The sequence below is a fragment of the Anolis carolinensis genome, chromosome 1 (assembly GCF_035594765.1).
Source record: "Anolis carolinensis isolate JA03-04 chromosome 1, rAnoCar3.1.pri, whole genome shotgun sequence".
In the NCBI taxonomy this organism is placed as follows: domain Eukaryota; kingdom Metazoa; phylum Chordata; class Lepidosauria; order Squamata; family Dactyloidae; genus Anolis; species Anolis carolinensis.
In genome coordinates this window covers 106,670,195-106,692,228 of record NC_085841.1, presented here as the reverse complement: position 1 = coordinate 106,692,228, position 22,034 = coordinate 106,670,195, and the positions used below count along the sequence as shown (strand labels likewise).

Here is a 22,034-nt window from a genome sequence, read left to right as displayed (position 1 = left end):
AACAGCATTTGTCTTCATGGTTGCTTTTTCTGCAGAAAGACAACAATATTTATACAAAAGTGACTTGCTTGTATTACTGTATGTACTAAATGACAATGCAACTATGTTAATTCCTATGCTCTATTTTCAATATTGTAGTGGAGGTGTTTTTTAAAATGAGAAAAGGTATGTACTGTTTTGTATCAAAAGAGCTTTTTTCTGGATTTTGTGAGCACTACACAGTTCACCTAACAAATCTAGGGCCACAATCTGTCTGTGCGTAATTATGCTGACTGAGGTCATTTTTCATCGGGTAAGGTTAGGAAAAATTGGGCAGGCACTAAAATGAAATGTCAAAATTCTACACATAATCAGTTACTGACAAAAGGTAAAAACAGAGCAAGCAAACTGTAATGGTTATAGTTTTAATTAAAAGATGTTGAAATTGATTGAAAAATAAAATTAGAGAGAGAAGAGAGGAGGGGAGGGGGCCCAGAAAACACTCCCAAATCAGAAATCAGGATTCTGACATTACTACAAGCTCCTCCAACTCCCGCCTCTTTCAAAAGACTTTCTTCCACTCCCTGGGTAAAGGGTGAGGAAAAGAGGACTGAAGCAGAACCACTGCCTATGAAAAGTAGGAAGCTGAGTGGGATGGGGAGACTGAGACTGTTCTGGTGGAGGTGGTATGACATTTATCTTTCATGTACGGTTGAAATCTAGAAGCCTATTTTAAAGATATTTTTTGGGGGAGGGGGGAGACAAACATGAATTTAAGCAGTGAAACTTCTCCCTCAAGAAATGGGGGTGCTATTTGTCTTGGAATCCTTGCTGCAGTTGATGGTGAACCTGGATATAATTATGCAAGATTCCGAATTATTATTACACAACTTTCAAGGATGGATCCTATGCATTTTCCTGCACTGTGGTTACTACAGTAGGGGAACACTAGACACAAACAGACCTAGGGCCCTTCCACATAGCCATATTACCCAGAATATCCAGGACAGAAAACCCACAATATCTGCTTTGAAATGGGTTATCTGAGTCCACACTGCCATATATTCCAGTTCAAAGCAGATAATGTGGGATTTTATTCAGTTAGGTGGAAGGGGCCTTAGTTGCAACATACAGCAACTTCAATACACTTCTTTGAAATCTGTTACAACGACAACATCCATTCTTCCTCTTCCACCTGTTGAGCATGTAATTGTGGCAATTATGGGACTAACGCTGAAATTTAAGACATGAAAACTACAGGATATGAAAAATCTTCGTTCTTTATCTACATGTGTTGTGTTGTCTCTTGATTTTACTGGTAGGAGAGCAATGCTTATTTTCTACTAACTGAGCATGTTAAATTTGCTAAGTACGTTATAGGAGTCAGAACACAGAGATTGTCATAAGACTAAAAACAGCATGCATGGCGAAACTATTTCAAAATAGGTATATTTCAAAATGGCTTTGCCTCAACAAAAATTCCCAAAGGTTGTATTTCTAGTATGTAACACACCTAGATTTTTTTTCTGCCAGGGAATGACTGAAGAATCTCATAAGCGAAATAAGTACAATTTTTTGAATATATAGATGTATATATAAGGAGCAAAATAAGACATTCAGATTAAAAATACAACAGCAGGATCTCTGATTTCTCAAAAAACACCGTTCTTACTATTGCTATTTAAAAACAACTGGTGAGACACAGGGGATCTTATTGAAGAACATAGTACTATCCTAAATGCTTGTATGGAATTGTGCCAGCAAGTATTTCTAGATTCTAAAAACATTTTATTTACGAAATACACAATTAATTAATTAACATGTACAGCTAGTTACAAAAAGTGTGCAAAATGTGAAGACATACACCAAAAAAGTATATTCAGTTGACAATCCAGGCACTGAAATTTGTCTTAACTATGCAGAACAAAATGTATTTGTAGCTAGGCAACTACTCAGTGGAGTAATGTTATACATGGGTTAATTTAAAAAAAATGAATCCTGGTGTTTGAAGAATCCTAACCTCACTAGCCTCTATTAATGCATTTTTAAGTCAAACCGTGGGGTAAGCTAGGGGGACAAAGACAGCAAATAGTACATAACATTAAAAACATTATGAACACCCATACCATTTTGTCTGAGATTGCTTTCACACCTGACAGCTAAAAAGCACAACTATCTCTTCTCCCTACAATCTCTCTCTCTCTGTTTATCACACATGTGACTATTAAAGCAGAATAGAAAGCAAAAAAAAAAAGAGAGTCCTAATATATGCTATTGTCAGGAGGGGTAAAAGGAAATACCGTCCTCAAACTGTTCTGCAATTTAATGCAATTTTAATTGCAGAACAATTCAAACACTCTTACGACTCCAAACTACAGCATGTTTACTCTAAAAGAGAGGTGAAGCAGATCAGTCATGCACTAGTCGAACCACTGGGTCACTTCATTTCATCACTGAAGATGACAGCTCTGCCCTGGATCATAATCCCAGATCGTAATCTCTATAAAGCGCCCGGGGCTGTGGCGCAGACGGGAGAGCAAGCCAGTGCAATTAACTGCAATGGATCACTGACCAGGAGGTCATAAGTTCGAGGCCCGTTCGGAGTTATGTTGTTGTTTGTCTTTGTCCTATGTTAAAAGGCATTGAATGTTTGCCTAATATGTGTAATGTGAGTCCCCTTCGGGGTGAGAAGGGCGGAATATAAATGCTGTAAATAAATAAATAAATAAATAAGTAAGTAATCCCAGATCATAATCTCTAACTAGGTATCGGGACCATAATGAAATTCCTTCTACATGAAAATTAGAATTCTTTTGCATAAATATAACCCAATACAATAATCCATAATGCTGTGTCATAGTGGGACTATGTGGAAACAGTGGGACAGAGAGTGGAAAATTAAGAGATAGAAGGCCAAAGATAATTTTAAAAATTAGAGATGGGAGCATTTGTGTGCCTAATTAATACTGTTTAAAAATAACAGCCCGTGTTTAAATAAGAACTTCATTTCTAATATTTTCCAAAATGAAAGTCTCATGAAGCCATTAAAGGTTGAATGTTACTTATCTAAATTAATGACCAAAAGCATTTTGGATTGAATACCTGTGTTTGCATATATGTATATAATCTTGGTGATTTAACCCAAGTCTAAACAAAAAATGCATTTATGTTTCATATACACTTTATACATAGCCTGAAGGTAATTTTATACTCAAGATTTTTATTAATGTTTTTCATAAAACAAAGTTTGTGTATAATGAACCATCAGAAAGCAAAGATATGATCTCGTCCAACCATATAGAAAACGTTGGAATATTTCAGATTTTGGAATTCCAGATAAAGAATGTTCAAGCTATACTAAACTTCAGTAATGTCTGCTGTTTATACTTGGATAAATGTCTGGCAACACCCCTAGCTACTAAAAGAAAATGCTGCAATAAAGAATAGCATCATAAGGCTGATGGGAAACAATAAGAAAGAAGTCTAGAAGAGAATCAGTAGAACAAAAGGGAAGAAGTAGACACAGATTCAAAGAAAAGATGATTTAGAAAATTGTGCAATTGCTCGTACAGTGGTCCAAAACAGCTGTAAACCATAAATCATAAAACAGTCCCACTCATTCTGGATCTTTCATACAACGTGTACCATATCCAAACCCTCCCTTGGCTCCACCCTGCCTAATAGTTTTAAAGCTGAACACAAACAGAACCATCCATCACTAGCTCAATAAGCTCTGTGCTTCCATGCAACAGTAACCATCATGGTCACTGTTATAAATTATGTATGTCCACTTATAATTCTCTTGGCTTAAGCAAATATACACCACTAACCTTAAAGTAAGAAGACTGGTTTAGCATGACGACTTGACAATTGTGCCTTCATTACCAGGATGGCTTCTGGAGAAGACCATACTGGATTAATGACTTGGGTAACTGACACTTATTCCAGTCAGCAGGAAAGGATAAGCTTTATGTTAATAAAGTCATTACAAAAGAGGCAGATTCTGAGACAAAGGAAAGGTGTGCATGGCACTGTGCTTAGGATGGACAAAGCTGAAAATGGGAATTAGTAGGCTTGTGCACAGATTCGTTTTGGCCATTTGCCTTCAGCTTGTCTGGATGCTCATAACGGCAAGGGCTCTGCCGCCATTTTATTTTATTTTTTTTACCGAGATGGACCATCTGGCTGCTGGTTGTGGCTACCTTCCATTCTATTCAGGATCATGCAGCGCATGGAGACTGCCACGTGCTCACACAGGGTTTCCCTGTGAGCCTTGCCTGTTGGGCCAATCAGAACAGAAGAAAACCTTGATATATCTTATGCAAGCTGTGACTATTTAATGGGGTGAGTACCTCCATTGCTCAGTTGCGTCCTGGCTCTAGAGAGAGGTGCTTCGATCACTGCGCAGTCAGATTGCCTTGCTGCTCGCCCGCAGATTTAGCTTTTGGTTTAGCTTATAGAATCTAATTTTATTTTTTGATTTTTCTAGATTTTCCTAGATTATTTTCTTGATTTTTTATTTAGGGACTGGGAGTTGGAAAGTACGGGTAGGTGGGTGCGCAGCATTTGGGTACTTGTGGGTGGGTGTGCTTTTCTTTTAGGGTGGCTTTAAAGACTAACCCTTTAACCTTTACTAAAACGGCCTTTAGCTTCTTTTCTTCTCTTCTCTTATATTCTCTCTCCTCCATCCTCTCTTTCAGAAAGTACTTTAAATAGATAATTGTTATCAATAATTATAAGAATTCAAACAAACAGTAAACCTCATTCTCAGAAAACTACCTACCTACCTAACTGCCTCAACGCAAATTCTCTGTTGTTTTATTATATTTCTCTCTGTGCATAGAACCCATCGTCTCTCTCTAACTCCAGCCTTCATCAGGACATAAAATATTGTTAATGTATTATTCATAAGAATTGTACCAGCAAAAATTTATTATTTATTTATTTATTACAATATTTATATCCCGCCCTTCTCACCCAACAGAGGACTCAGGGCAGCTTACAAAAAACACATATATAAAAGTTGTACAGTGCACTATAAATCAGTTAAAAATTATTATTAACTTACATCAGCATTCATAAAACACATTATAAAATACAGATAGGCGTGTTCAGTTCAAAAGACTGGGTCTGTCGATTGAGTTCCAGCGTACATAATAATAATTAACACTGTTATTCGAAAGCCTGGCCCCACAACCAAGTTTTAACCTTCCTACGGAAGGATAGGAGGGAACACCGCCAACCCAAATTCTACTGGCTTTCCTCCAACAATCCTATCCTTTGCAATCTCTTTGCCTTAATTTCATTTCATAATAATATTTTGGCTGTTGCTGCCTAATGCACAAGTCTAGGAGTTAGTGTGCAACTGGAACACATGGAGATGCTGAGGGGTCAATATTTGAAGCTTTAAGCAGAAATCATAGGTAATCAAACACAAAACTGTAATGAGTGAATTCCATCAATTTCCTGAACTGCATTCCACCAAATTTTGAAAATATTTTTCTTCAGTTATATTGCTCATTTTCAAATCCAAAGCATTTGTGGTGGATTAAAATACCTATTTATCTTCATTCTAGCCTCCTATTGTTGCCTGCTCCACAATGAGGCAGATTAGCCTAACTTGTATCTTCATCAAGAACTTAAACATTCCAATGTATTTTCAATGTAATTCAGTGCTGTAAGCATATTTAGTATTTCAAATACAGTAGAGTCTCACTTATCCAACATAAACGGGCCGGCAGAATGTTGGATAAGCGAATATGTTGGATAATAAGGAGGCATTAAGGAAAAGCCTATTAAACATCAAATTGGATTATGATTTTACAAATTAAGTACCAAAACATCATGTTAGACAACAAATTTGGCAGAAAAAGTAGTTCAATACACAGTAATGCTATGTAGTAATTACTGTATTTATGAATTTAGCACCAAAATATCACGATATATTGAAAACATAGACTACAAAAATGCGTTGGATAATCCAGAACGTTGGATAAGCGAGTGTTGGATAAGTGAGACTCTACTGTATATTCAAAACAAGCCTAAACTGGAGGTGGGGAGCAAGTGAGATTTTATCTTATGTTTCAGGATTGTATGTGCATAAAGTTAACAAATCAGGAATTCACCAATTCCTGAAGATACTTGATCTGACCAGAGTGAGCTCATTTACAATGTGGCCACTCCTTTCATACTGCATAGTGCCTTGATTCTACCAGACATGGCCACATTTTATGGAATATTGAGATTTGCGCAGTAGGAAATAGTGTTTGGAATTCTCAGTCAAAGAGCTCTTATATTTCACTCAACTACATGGGCCTACTGTATGATAATATTCTGTGTGCTGGGCAGGAACCATCTTAGTTTCACCTGGTGATAAGGATGCCATTCACGACGACACAGTGAGCGTTTTTAGACTACTGAATATACTCATTTTTAAAGTGACCTCATGTACATGTTAAGGACAGGTTTGGGGTCAAAATTGTGCATTTTGATAACACCTGTGCATCAGTCAAGGGTCATTTTGTGAAGAGGAGGAGATGCCAGTATCACCTCAGGGGATCTACCGCCACAGACAGCTAACTGCTATGTTACCATCCAGGCATTCAAAAGTCCTTTTGCCACTCGGCTCAAAGAAGGGGGTGATTCTTTTTATACAAAAGTTAAGGCAGTATTAACTCTTATCCAAAAAGGAACTATTTCCTCTGAGTAGAGTGGCTTAAGGTGAGAGCTTAATCCATTCTAGGAGAACCTAAAAGAAGAGAAGGCTATAGTTCCTTTTTTAAATAAGAGTTAAGGTGAAGTATTTACACTGACCAATGGAAAATTTAGTCCAGGTTTTGGGGGTTAACTTTTTACTACAGTGTTTAGACTTGTGCATGACTATACACAGTAATAATTCAAAACAAAAATTCAAAACTGAAGAAGGAAGCATTAAAATATCTTCCAATGTTGAACTTTGTAAGGCAAAGGGACTTTTTGTTGAGACCTTGTAGAAACAATAGAGTTCCCCACACTCCTCAGTAGAAATAGCTCTTTCTGACTATGCTTGAGATCATCCATTTTCCTAAAGATCTGGTAGCAATCGAAATGCATTTTCAGAATGAAGGCCTTTACAATTGCTGCTAGTCTTATTGTTCTGGTATAGTTCACTCTTTTCAAGGATGTGTTCGGGCAACAAAGGAGGGATGAAGCGAGATATTGAGGAGTTCCTCTCTTCTCTTTGCAAACCAGAACACGTTCTTCTGAGACTTCTTCAATATAACCTGGAGTAGACCGTTCTAAATTGAGATGGAGGAACTTCTCCTAATCATTCAGTTAAACAAGTATTGAAATAAAAAAAACCCCAGCTATGATCACACCTGCCAAAAGGTGACACTGTAACATTCTTTTTTGAGCCAAAAAGAGAAATTTCAACTGCATTAATTTGCTAAGTGGATATTATTGAATACTACAGTTACATGTTTTTCCCCTTCTATTTTAAATGTTTAAGCATTTTCATTTTACATCTGTGTTATTTTCAGGAATGCACAACTAGAAACATCAAAGCTACAAATTAGTTTCAGAGGAACCTTTTGATGTTGTATCCATAGCATATGAGCAAGCTCAAAGCCTTTTTTGACTAAAAAGTTTTGTCAATTCAATTTAAATAACTTGTAAACGCAACCTATAAAATTCACAAAGTGCATAATGTGCATTTGTGCTTTTGTACTCTTACTTAAGGTCACATCAGTAATTTCAACACAAAGCTTACATCCTGCAAAGTACTTGTAGCTTGACCCTTGAACTGAATGGACCAAAATCTGTGCTTGGCAAAAGGCTGCTAAAGACTTTCAGACGCACAACTCCCCTACTGGGCTTTGTGATTCCATGTAATCCTTGAAGAACTCTCTCTTTAAATCACAGTAAGAGTTTTTCAGAAGCTTACGACTGCGACTGCTCTTCTAATCTTGCAAGGGTTTCGGGTTTTCTGAATTATTTTAATTTTTATTATCTACAACTGCTTAATATTTAGGCACCTTTTTACCTACTTTTATTTCTAGTATGAAAATCTCCCCCAACTCTAAATTTAAAAAAAAAAATTCACACTTTTGTTGTATCTTAGTGTGTAATGGTACTAATGATGACCTTTCTTTTTCTATTAATGTTAACAAATTCAAAAATGCTTCATCACTTTCTGAGCATTCTACATTTCATGAAGCTTTCCTTTTCAAGTATAAAGGTTACAGAACCTGTACACATACCTAATATATTTGACAGGCATTTTGTTAGTACACAATATTTGGCTTCTAATCAAAGGGTGGGATATAAATGTCATAAATAAATAAATAACAGGTGGAATTTCTGTTCAGCATGTAACATATGATCATGTCAGAATGTACCCTTACATTTTGTGCTGAGAACTCACAACTTTTGTTCAAAGAATAAATCAATCTAGTAGTTAACCATGCTTAAAATTTCAGTTTTGTATTCTTTAGGAGCATGATTATATCAGTATGAGATTTTTGTCTTGTACTGCTAAACATTGTGCTCCTTCTTTTAAAAGAGGCCACCCACTAGGAAACAGATGTAGGTAATATTTATTTATTTATATCCTGCTATCATCCAGTCATGAGCTCAAAGTGGCTTAAAAGAGCTAAAGTGTATACAACTAAAAAATTATATACAGTAGAGTCTCACTTATCCAACATTTGCTTATCCAACGTTCTGGACACATTTTTGTAGTCAATGTTTTCAATACATTGTGATATTTTGGTGCTAGATTTGTAAATATAGTAATTACTACATAGCATAACTGCATATTAAACTACTTTTTCTGTCAAATTTGTTGTATAACATGATGTTTTGGTGCTTAATTTGTAAAATCATAACCTAATTTGATGTTTAATAGGCTTCTCCTTCATCTCTCCTTATTATCTAACATATTCACTTATCCAACGTTCTGCCAGCCCGTTTACGTTGGATAAGTGAGACTCTACTGTAATACAAAAGTTTTAAACAGACTTAATCTACCATAAGGGAGCCCCTGGCGGCACAGTGTGTTAAAGCGCTGAGCTGCTGAACTTGCGGACCAAAAGGTCCCAGGTTCAAATCCCGGGAGCGGAATGAGCGCCCGCTGTTAGCCCCAGCTCCTGCCAACCTAGCAGTTCAAAAACATGCAAATGTGAGTAGATCAATAGATACCGCTCCAGCAGGAAGGTAACGGCGCTCCATGCAGTCATGCCAGCCACATGACCTTGGAGGTGTCTATAGACAATGCCGGCTCTTCGGCTTAGAAATGGAGATGAGCACCAAGCCCCAGAGTCGGTCACGACTGGACAACGTCAGGGGAAACCTTTACCTTTTTAAATCTACCATAAAGACCTAACTGTTAAAAAGAATGACAACAAATATAAATACATGAAAGGCTCTTTCCTCCTGAACAGCTGGACCCTTGAACTGAAGTCCTACAAAAGGATAGCAAGGAGGTCAGTAATCTAACCTCTCTAGAAAGACAGTTCCAGAGCCTGGGAGCAGCTACCAGGATGGACCTCTCCTGTGTTTTCCCCCAATGTACCTTTGAGTGTTGTGGAACAGAGAAAAAGGACTTACCAGAAAATATCAACACATGAGTAGGCTCATATAGGGCAGTATTTCTCAAATTGTGCACCTCCAGGTGTTTTGAACTTCATCTCCCAGAAATCCCAGCCATCTTACCAGCTGCTAGGTGGGAGATGAAATTCAAAACATCTGGAGGAACACAGTTTGAGAAACTCTGATATAGAGAGACACAACTTTGATAACTCGGAACTGAGCCTTCTAGGTTATTTGAGTCACAACCAGCAGTTTAAATTGTGCCTAGAAACACACTGGCAGCTAGTGGAGCTGTTTCAACAAGGAAGTTGCAGATAAATGTTTGTTGTAGTGAAGAATGAAATAAAATAAAATATCTAACTAGATAAACTTATCAGTATATCACCCACACACTTCTGGAACTGTATGAAGATTTCAAAAATCCTGATTTATGTCTCCAAAAAGAAAAGTCCCACACCAATACATTACTGCATATCAAGCCTGTTCTTACAAAATCTCACTCTCACAGTTTCCAATGCATCTGTTAAATCAGAGAGGTGCCTGATAAAGTTAACATAACATAAGCCATGCATCCCAGGAAAGCATACAGAGAACACAGTGGTACAGGCCTTGCAGCAACTCCACAATATTTAAAGTTACCTAATCAGATCGAACAACATGAACAGGATGCTTATCCACCAACATACACTATGCATTTGTATATGACAAAGATAAGGTCCTTATTTAAATAAATGATCAAGAACAAATAGTTATGAACATTTTCATTACAGAGATTCTTTTGTTATCATTTTCATTACAGAGGTCCTTTTGTTCAGTTCTCACCTCTCAAAAGACAGACGTGGAGAGAAATGAAAATTCATTATCTGCTTTTGACAGCTTTTATTGACAACTAAGCGACTCAGAGCCAGCTTAGGCACAAGGATGAATCTACCCATAACCATTTGATCTCTTCTTGGTAATTCTCTCACTTCAGAGTTATACCCACCTGGCGCAAAGTACGTGCTACCAGACTTTCTAGTACAGGTCCTCTGTCTTCGTGTAGCAGGTGCACTTCATCAAGAATAAGGAGCTTAACAAGCTGGGAAAGAGCTACATCACCAACACTCTTTCTAGTCACAACGTCCCATTTTTCTGGTGTAGTCACGAGCATCTGACAAGGAAAAAGAGAAAAGAAGCCGTACTGTCAATTCAAGGCTTGTATTTATTTTTCTTCTGCTTAAAAAAATGCTGAGATGTTAAAAATGCTCTTTAAGTCAATGAAGTTCAGTCCATACATCTAGAAATCACTCAGATTATGAGACTTGGTCCATTTCAGTGAAGTAAGGAATTAGCTTACCAGGGGTCAAAGAAGACTTGTTATAGAGAGAGATCTATGTACGTTTGTAGGTTTGCCTCTCTGATAAAGAGTATGGATTAGATTCCCTCCACCCCCAGAATAAAAAGGAGAATCAAGCACTGACCAACTATTTCCCCACGCCAAGGAGCAGACGTTTGATGAAAATTCTCCCAACAGTCATATCTAACTATACCCTTAGTGTTTTTAAAATTAATCCAATCTTGATAACTTTGTGCACCTGGAATAGGTTTGCTTTAAATAAATTGAGCCCAAATGTATACCAAGTGCAAAGTCTGAATAACATTAGAAATGGTTTTTTTCTAACAATTATAACAGTTACATAAAAAACTTTAAATGAAGTCATTTTTATATTTTGAGGCCATTCAAAATCTGGAATCAAAACTAAGAGTAAAGCTAGCAAGACCGCTTCAGTAATCAGGCTACCATTATGAAGTATTCCTTAATTCTTGACCCATGGCTGAATTGAGCTTATGTGCATAGTGGTCAGACTAACTAACTTCTTTAAGCGCCAACATTTCTGCCTTAATATTGGAGAGTTTAATCATACCCTGCAGGAATCCAAAGTAACTTCCTAGGTGTCTACTGCCTGCCACTTCCTACTGAAATTTAAAGGAAGTTATTTGTTGCGTATTTGCATCCCTATAGTCCAAGTGGTAAATCATTGCTCGGAAAGCAATAAATCTCACATTCCAAGGACATGCAAAAACATTACCTTCTCTTTCAGTAAATGGAAAAGTCAACTAATATCCATTAAAACAAGTCTTACTGGGTAACATCAAGGGCACAATCTATACTTTAAACTGCATTATATGGCAGCGTAGATGGGCCAGATTCAAAACCTACCTTGTAAACAAAATGATACAGACAATTGTAATCAAACCAGAACATTACAGAAGGCATAGGTACAGTTCATTTTACATTTATTAGATATATATGAATGAATACTAAACAAAACAAAAACTTCTTATAAAACTGAGAATCTCTTGGCCAAGTGTTAAGTTGCATCAGCTTAATGTTACGAAATGCATAGATGCTGCAACACATTAAATTTATGGCAAACTTGTGCAGAAATATTTTGCTTTGGTTTACTCCTGCGTATATTTTTAGACAAAAGGACACTAGCAGTTGTTGTTAGCTATAGATCCTCTAACTCCCTCTGAGATATGCCACAAAGATATTGCTGCATTTGTGCTTGGGATTGGGGTCGGCTTCCAGAGATGGTTCAACTAAACTTTAATTCATCTTACTAGCAGCTTCTAAGAAAAGTTGTACAACTGATTAGAAAAAAATTCAAGTGTTTCTTCTTAAAATCCTTTTGGGAGTAAAGAGTGACATAATAACAAACAAACAAAAAAAACAAATAATTGCTCTCTACCTACCCCCCAATAGAACAGGAAGCAGTCTCAAAGTAACTGAGCTCATTGATTCATATAGCTCAGTATTGTCTACAGTGAGTGGCAGATTTTCTCTAGGTTTTCAGACAGGAGTTTCAGGAGTACATAGAAATGCCAAAGATTCTACATTATGGTTATGGTTCCTTTTCCCACTATAGCAGCTTGTCTCATTATTTTCTTCTCAACAAAATAAGCTTAAGATTTTTAGCCCATTGTCCACGAAAATAAGACTACTTAGCAACCCAAGAATGTAGCAATAGATCAAAGGTCCAAATACATTGCCCAGCACTTTGTGTCAAAGATCATCACATTGGATATGAAAGACAGTTAGAGTGAGTGAGTGAGAGAGAGAGAAAATGAGAAAAAATGTATTAGCTATTTTCTGCCTTTGCCATGTTTTTCTCTGATATGGGAAAAGCTGGGTTAGTTATTTAAAAACAGAAAAAGCAGATCACACTGTGCCCAGACTTGGTTTAGCCAGGCTCTAGCTTACAACTTTACTTGGGCACCAACTGTGGTTTTTAATGAACCCACTGATGTTCTAAGTGGTGCATGTACATCCTGAATTTATAAACTGTCATCACACCATTACAGAGGCAACTTATTAGCACTTTGAAATGAGCCATGTCAACCACAAAAATTAACAGCTGTAATTTTCATAGAACATTAATTAGCAAACTGTGATGAAATATATTTAGCAATGCATATTAAGAATGTAAAGGTGTGAAATGCTACAAATGCAAGCTACTTAGCTAATTTGCCAAAGCTAAACTGGTACTGCTGCAATCACATATCCTCCCTGTGCCACAGTCATGCTGTCACAATTTAAAATAACAAACAGATGCATGTTCCTACCCTCCTGCTTCAGTTTTAAAGTGTTTGGACACATTCTGTATTAAGTATAGTGCTCTTTCATGGAAATCTAAATAATGCCAAAAAATAAATGTGTAATTCTATACACTGTCACACTGAAAACAAAGTGAACACAAGTGCTACACAATCTCCACCCTTGGATTTCAAAGGGGCTCTGATAGTGCCACAGCTGGTAGGGCTAAGCTCAAAGCCAGAATACTTTAAAAATTTCACTAAACAATAACATGTTAAAAAGATTTTTGATTAACAATAGTGGTATGGGGATGAATAAGGATGAACAACTGGAAACATGGGAAGCCAACTATCGGGTGTTGGTGAACCACATGGCAGGATCCTGCAGAGATGCACTCCCCACACACAACACTGTGTCCTCCACACTTAGTTTTGCTTTTTAAAAGGACTCAAAACATATCTCTACTTCTAATGGATGTGATAGGCAATACAGTTGGCTCTCTGTATTAATAGATTCTGCACCCATGGATTCAACAATACAAATATACAAATTGAAAATACTTTTTAAAAACCATTTTATTTAAGGGGCACTATTTTAGCATACAATTGTATACAAAGGGACTTGAGCATCCTCAGATTTTGGTATCCATGAGGGGTCCTGGAACCTGATCGTTGGACACCATGGGCCCACTGTATGACTACCCCCCCCCCCCCTCTTTTGCATTACTTTTTTTGAGTTCAGAATAACCTTTTGCACTGGTAAGTAAATTATAAGCAATCTTTGTTGTTAAATAAAGTTCTCTCCAAGGCCTAAAACAGCCCAGAGATGGGGAATATCAAAACTCTCCAGTGTTTTGAATTTGTTTTAAAAGCTGTACAAAAATTGGGGAAAGATTAGGGAGACTAGTGGGCTCTATTAAAAATTCTAGACCTCTGCACAATCATTGATTAAAGTGAAGACTGTCTTGTATTTAAAAATTTAGACCCCTAGAATTTGGAAGAGTATCTATGAAGGAACTACATACAATCACCAAGCACAAAGTATAAATTACTGTATTTCACCGAATCTAGGATGCCATCAATTGTAAGTTACAGCCCTATTTTTGAGCTCTGATAGATAAAATAAAGAATCATTTCTAAGAAATATTTGAGACTCTAGTTTTTTTTAAAAAAATGTTTAGTCCTTATCCCAACTTTTCTTGTCTACTCTCCCCAGCTGTCCTGGCCATCCCCAGGAAACCTCCCCAAACCCACACCCGATTCTGTCACTCCTCTTCGACTATGCATCTTTCCTACCATTGCCACTGCTGCTTCCCATTGTTGGCTCGGTGCCGCCAGTGTGTGGCTGTCATTGTTTGTCACTGCCATCGCCCCAGGCTTGTTTTGATCAGGGACGGTGGGGACGGTTGAAAGAGTGAGAGATGGCTGAAAGAGTGGGAGCCACATAGCCACCATGTAGCTTCCCCCCCCCTCTCTCTCTCTGTCTTGCTCAAGAGCAGAGGTGGCAGCAGCAAGGGAACGGTGAGATGGGAGGTGTGTGCCAGGAGCACGAGGTGGCGGCAATGCAGAGAAGCACAAACCTTGTGTCAAGCTATAGCTCTGAGCTTTGATTCACATGCAACTTTGACTTATGGCATGCAACAACACTTTGAATTTGGAACCTTTAATGTTAAAGAATGTGTGTTGGGGCAGACTGTGACTTAGTTAAAAGGTGAATAGTTGCTCCTGAAAGCTTCCATGAAAGGCATTTTACCCTTGTTTTACCAGATACGGGGCGTATGGAAGTTTGGAGGGGAGCACAACATGGATGGATTGTGTGTGGGGCCCTATAGATGAGCTTTACCAAACCTTAATGTAGTCAGTTCAAAACAGACTAGATGAGTAGTCTGTTTGTTCCATATTGCATGCATATACCCTTTCTCCTTCTACATTAAAAGATAATTAATTTTATTTTGCCCTCTCTTGCCCTCTCAGTGTCTATGACAAGCTTCACAGATAAGCATCGCATCTTTATTTTAGGATACTGAAGAACCATTAGGAAAAAAAATCTTAAAATGCCTTCCTAGAAGCTTGTTTTTGTTCTACTTCATCAGCAACCCTGCAAAGTATTATCATTTAGATCACCATTATATACCACTTCAATTCACTCCACACAAAAACAGCCAGAAAATAAAGTGTCACATTTGGTTAATGAATTGGAACTCATGCAAGACATTTCAATCTGGCTCTTGCATTAGGGCATAGCAAAACAGAAATGGGTTAACTGTCAATATTTTGAGTGTCAACTTGCATTTTTCTCTGCCCATGTAATTCTTACCCCCTTGTCAGCAGTGTCCAGATTATGATTAGGAGCTACTCCAAAATTAGTTCCATCATAGAGAAAACAGAAACTATAAGTATGTGAAACATTGCAGGTTCCCAAATTTTGCAAATCTGAAATGAACACCACTGAACAAATTTCCTTATGTTTGCAGACAGCCCTAAGAATCATCCAGTACAACCTCCTTCTACCATGCAAGACCACACAATCCAAACACTCCTGACAGATGGCCATCCACCCACTATATAATAATAATGATGATAATAAAGATAATAATCATGATGATAACAGCAACAATAATAATAATAATAATAATAATCATAGAACTATACCATCCAATAATTTGGAGACACCCCTAACGGCCATCCACCCCAACCCTTTCTACTATGCACCAAGACACAATCTAACCATTCACAACACTTGGACAACGTATGCATACTATACAATACTACACAGCGACAAAGACCCCCTCTACTCTCACCACTTTCACATTACACAAACAACCAAATACTGTACATACTAAACATAAAGACAACCATACAGGACAGGTTGCTTACCTGTAACCGTGTTTCTTCGAGTGTACTCTGTGAATTCACACTAATGGAGAAGGCTGCGCCTGCGCAGGCTCCAATGGATACTCTTCCAAGCTAAAGTAACCCCGCCCCTCTCCCCGGAGGGTATAAAGGGCACCCTCCGTGCTCGCTCTCCAGTTCCTACGCCGCAAAGGCGATGAGAAAGGGAGAGGTTTGCAATTGGGGAAGGAAGGGCGGGATTGTGTGAATTCACAGAGTACACTCGAAGAAACACAGTTACAGGTAAGCAACCTGTCCTTTTTCTTCGTGTACTCTGTGAATGCACACTAATGGAGACTAGCAAGCTGAGGTATAGGTAGGTGGGACATAGCAAACCCGACAACGAGTTTAGTGTCCAAACAACACTTTTATTGAGCACAAGGTGCAAATGCAAGTGCAATGGTCAAAAACAATGTAACAGCATATAGTGCAGAACCGATCCTAGTTATTAGGATCCAGAACATAATCACAACATTGTATGTGAGCGATAATCTGTAAGAATTACAGAGGTAAGTATAGACCGATTCCCTGAAACGGAGGTAGAGGTATTCAGGAAATAAATCACAGTGTAGTGGGTAAGTATAGTACACAAGCACTACATTAATGAACCCATGAACATATCATGAGAAATAAAGGTTGAATGACATCGGTGAACTCGTAAAGAAAACAGCAAAACTGGCTCTGAGTAAGGCAAGTAACGTCAGGAAAGGCAGGAGGAAAGGATGGACCTAGCGAAGGCCGAGTCCCTGAGTGTGATGACCCATGGGCCTTGTAGTCCTGCTCAGGACATTGTAATTCCTGATGAAGATGAAAACTTGGGTTTTTTACCTTCCCAGTCTGAACTGGATTCCTCTCAGCCAGATCTTTCCCAGGCAGATCTGGGAACCTTGCACCTGCAAGAAAGTTGTCTCCCAGAAGTATGTCAAACAAGCCCAGAGCCTACTTCTCCCGTATTCTTGCGCCGGGAGTTTTGTAAACAACAGAGAAGTTTGGATTCAGCTTCGCGCAGGAGTGCGAGGATTGCAGCTAAGAATGTGGCCAATTAAGACTGCTTCTCGTGAGAATCTTTGGGGAGTCTCACATCTGGTCTCAGAGTTAGCTTTCGGTTCTGATTCCCAGAGAACTGCTTCGGCGGGAAAGCTAGACTCTATTTAGGTGTTTTACCCGCGTAGTAACTTCGCGGAGTCAATTCGTCAGCCTTCGGAGCGAGTTGTGTCTGGACAGCGCGCTCCGATTCAAGCCTCGCTCCAGCTCAAGCCTTGCCTTGCTATCCAGCCTTCGCCTTGCTTCCCAGCCTTGTTTATCTACGGACTTTGCCTTGTTTCCAAGGATCAATCCTTGCCTTGTTCCACGGATTTATCAAGTTATTCCACGGACCTTGTTCTTGTTCTTAGTTACCTTGTTCCACGTTCAAGCCTTGTTTCAAGTATCAAGTTATTTCCTAGCCTCGCTCAAGTTTCATGGACTAAAGGACCTTGTCATCTCCCCTCACTTTGCTTGGCAAAGTGAGTGTTTCGGTTATTGGATTACAACTTTGGACCTTAATATTTCTTATTGGACATTGCTTTTTTGGACTAATTCTGACCTTTCCTGAAAGGTCTAATTCTGAACTATTTTCTACACTTGTTTTTATTAACTTTATATATTCCTTCAATAAAGATATTAGATAGATTCTGGCCTCTGTGTATGGTTATTGGTGCTCTGCAGCCTGGGTCGTGACAGTTTGACTCCGCCACCCTAAGCACCAATTAACCTCGGCCAGAATGTCTACCGGAGTCGTACCTGGGCCGAGCGGCCAGCCGATTACCTACACCATCGACAAGGAAGAGGTGGACCGAATCCGTGATAAGCTCAATGCACAGGATGGAGAAATAAGGGGTTTGAAGAAACGCGGAGTTCGTCTTCCGGCCATGGCGTTGCCAACCAAGTTTACTGGAGAAGCTTCTAAGGTTCATGTCTTCCGTCGCCAATGTCAAGCTTATCTGGAGGCCCGTGCTGCCGAGTTTCCCCAAGAAGACATCAAAGTGGCATGGGTTTACAGTCTTCTAGACGGGCCAGCGGCCAGCTGGGCGACGGCACTGTTCGACCAAGTCTCTCCACACCTAAGATCAGCGCAACACTTCTTGGACCACCTCAAGGAGACTTGGGGAATCGAGGACAATTTGGAGGCAGCCGGTCACAAACTCCGTCGCCTTTTCCAAGGAGACAGACCTATGTCTCAGTATATAGCCGAGTTCCGAGTGCTGGCCCACAACACCGGCTGGAACGATGTAGCCCTCAGGGGACAATTCCGGGAGGGTCTCAACATTGAAATGCTGGAAGAAATCTCCAAGGTGGATCCTCCCCAGACCCTCGAGGCACTCATTGATCAATGTTTACGGGCTGAAGTCATGATTGCCAACAGGAAACAGTGGGTTCGAGGCCAGGGCAGTAGAGCCGGGGCAAAACCCCCCGCTCCCGCCAGCGTTCAGCCACGTCCGGTGTGGAGACCCCCACCGCCAACCCCATACCCCAGAGGAGGCGAGGAGGTGCCGATGCAGTTGGGCAATGTGCGTCCCAGACTAGATGCCGCCGAGAAGGCCCGTCGTCAACGCTTAAACCTCTGCTGGTACTGCGGGAACGGGGGCCACTTCGCCAGAGAGTGCCCAGCCAAAGGGAAGCCTGCCGCCCGTCTTGCGGCGGCGTCCTCCACGGAGACGAAGGCGTCTGAGCCGACTGGCACACAGCCGGCGGGGGAAGCCAACGACCGGGTGTAGAGAGGCTCGCCAACCCGGTCAAAAAATCCATCCAAGAGCCGCCAACCGGGGTCCTGTTCCTTCTCGTGGTCACATTATGGTCAGCAAAAAGGGGACCCGTCATGATCCACGCCATGATAGACTCTGGAGCTACCAACAATTTCATCGATAGAGAGTATGCCGACTCTCTGGGATTACAATATCATGATTTCAAGAATGCCCGTGTGGTGCAAGCCATAGACGGCCGTCCCCTCAAGACGGGCCCCGTAAGTCAGTGGTCGGAACCCACCAGGATGTGGATAAGGGAACATATGGAAGAGATTTCCTTTTTTGTTACCGAGGTCCCCCATTTCCCTGTGATTTTGGGAATTCCATGGCTGACTCTCCACGACCCTAACATCTCCTGGTCCAACAGAGAACTGCAGTTTGCTTCACCGTATTGCCAAAACCATTGCCTCGTAGCCAAGGTATGCCATGCCACAGACACCGAGCCCATCATCACCTTGCCAAAGAAGTACTCCGAGTATTGGGATGTATTCAATGAGAAAGAAGCCGAAAAATTACCCCCACATAGACCTTATGACTGTGCCATTGACTTGGTGGAGGGGGCCCCGATCCCGCGAGGGCATCTCTACTCCCTGACTGAACCAGAGCAAGAAGCTCTCAGGGAATTCCTAGAGACAAACCTTCGCAAGGGATTCATCAGACCCTCTCAATCCCCAGCCGCCTCCCCAGTGATGTTTGTGAAGAAGAAGTCAGGGGAACTACGCTTGGTGGTGGACTACAGAGCATTGAACAATATCACCAAGCGGAACAGCTATCCCCTGCCCTTAATCTCGGATCTACTGGATCGGCTTCGAGGAGCCAAGGTTTACACCAAGCTGGATCTTCGGGGGGCTTACAACTTAGTTCGCATCAGGGAAGGGGACGAGTGGAAGACCGCCTTCCAGACCAAATTCGGATTATTTGAGTCCCGAGTTATGAATTTCGGTTTATGCGGAGCCCCCGCAACGTTCCAGCATTTTGTCAATGACATTTTTCAGGACTATCTAGACAGGTTCTTGATAATCTACCTGGACGATTTTTTGGTGTTTTCCAGATCACAATCAGAACATGAGAACCACGTCAAAATGGTGTTACAACGATTGCGGGATCACGGACTTTATGCCAAGCTGGAAAAATGCGCTTTTGATCTACAAGAGGTAGATTTCCTTGGTTACCGCATCTCGCCTCTAGGGCTTTCCATGGATCCAGCCAAAGTTTCAGCAGTATTGGAATGGCGGGCGCCAACTAACAAGAAAGAGGTGCAGCGTTTCTTGGGGTTCGCGAACTACTACCGCAAGTTCATTCCAGATTTTGCCCGCTGGTCCGACCCCATCACTAGCTGCATCCGTGGAAAGCAGCCTTTCCGCTGGACTGATCAAGCAGAGAAAGGGTTCCAGCAACTAAAGAAACTATTCACCTCCCAGCCAATTCTACAGCACCCAAATCCTGGAACCCCTTTTGTGGTGCAAGCGGACGCCTCTGATGTGGCAATTGGGGCTGTACTCTTACAACCGGTGGGAGATCACCTCCACCCCTGTGCCTTTTATTCTCGTCAACTAACCACACCAGAGAGGAATTACACCATTTGGGAAAAAGAACTACTGGCCATAAAGGCAGCCTTTGAAACTTGGAGACATTGGCTAGAAGGGGCCAAATTTCCCATTGAAGTCCACACTGATCATCGTAATCTAGAACATCTAAGAACTGCCCGCAAACTAAATCAGAGGCAGCAACGTTGGGCTTTATTCTTTGAACGTTTCAACTTCCAGATCCATTATGTGACCCCAGCCCAAACCAAGCAAGCAGACGCCCTGTCACGTAAACCGGAATACGCTGCAGGACGCAAGGAGACCTTTGAATCCCAACTGCTACAACCTGAGAACTTTGCCACGCTCACGGTGGGGAACACCAAATCCATTCCCATTGGTTCAACTTCCCCTACTCCAGGACCCATCTGTGCTCAAGAAATCAGGGCTAGTCAGCAAGCAGATGCCTGGGCGCAGGACCAACTTCGCCAAGGTCTGCATTTTCCCTTTTCGCTTAAAGATGGGCTGCTCTGCTATAGAAATCATGTTTATATCCCACCCGGACCGGGCAGGGAAAAAGCGCTTCGTCTGTGTCATGACTGCAAACCAGCAGGACACTTCGGACTATTTAAAACTATGCATTTGATCCTAAGGGATTTTTGGTGGCCCAAGATCCGCAAGGATGTGGAAAAATATGTCAACACCTGCCCAGTATGCCAGCGCTCCAAGATACGAAGGGAGAAGCCCTCAGGGCTTTTACACCCCCTTCCTACCCCATCTCGCCCATGGGAAATAATTTCCGCGGATTTCATCACTGACCTACCACCTTCCTGTGGATTCACCACGATCTTAGTGGTGGTGGACCTATTCACCAAGTTAGCCCATTTCATTCCCTGCGAAGGCCTCCCCACGGCCAAGGAAACTGCGGATCTATTTCTTCAACATGTTTTCAGACTACATGGATTGCCCAAGAGTTTAGTCACAGACCGTGGATCTCAATTCACCTCTCGTTTTTGGAAGGCACTACAAAAACTATTGGGCATAGACTCTCGCTTATCTTCAGCTCATCATCCCCAAACAGATGGGCAAACGGAGCGCACCAATGCCACTTTGGAGCAGTACCTTCGCTGTTATGTAAACTATCAACAGGACAATTGGGCTTCTCTGTTACCACTGTCTGAGTTTGCCTACAACAATGGAGTTCAAGCTTCTACAAAAGAAACGCCGTTCTTTGCAAACTACGGCTTCCATCCACGTTTCTTCCCCCCTGTCATTGAAACTTCAGAGGTTCCCGCAGCAGAGGATTGGCTGCAGGAACTCACAGCGGTGCAACAACTTTTGCTCCAGCAACTGGATCAAGCCAAGGAGGACTATAAACGCCACGCGGACAAACATCGCCAGCCGGGCCCCGAAATCAAGGTAGGAGATCGGGTTTTCCTGTCCACTCGCTTTCTGCCCTCCCACCGCCCTTGCCGGAAGTTAGATGCCCGTTTCATTGGTCCCTATCCAGTGGTGGCGCAATTAAACCCCGTGACTTTCAAACTCCAACTTCCGCGTTCAATGCGCATTCACCCAGTGTTTCACCGTTCCCTGCTCCTTCCGGCGGATGGTGTGCGACCTGATACAGACCAACCGGCCCCCCCCTCCTGTTTTGATGAATGGGGAGGAGGAGTTCGAGGTTGAGGACATTTTGGATTCTCGCTTTCACCGC

General features: G+C 40.9%; 1 protein-coding gene across 1 annotated transcript in view; it reads right to left on the bottom strand.

The window, feature by feature from the left end:
• ascc3 (activating signal cointegrator 1 complex subunit 3) overlaps positions 1 to 22,034 on the bottom strand; it is a 370,189-nt gene that overhangs the window by 237,809 nt on the left and 110,346 nt on the right. The window contains exon 11 of the mRNA XM_003215509.4: positions 10,535 to 10,699. Coding sequence (XP_003215557.2) covers positions 10,535 to 10,699 — 165 coding nt within the window. The remainder of the gene's footprint in view (positions 1 to 10,534; positions 10,700 to 22,034) is intronic.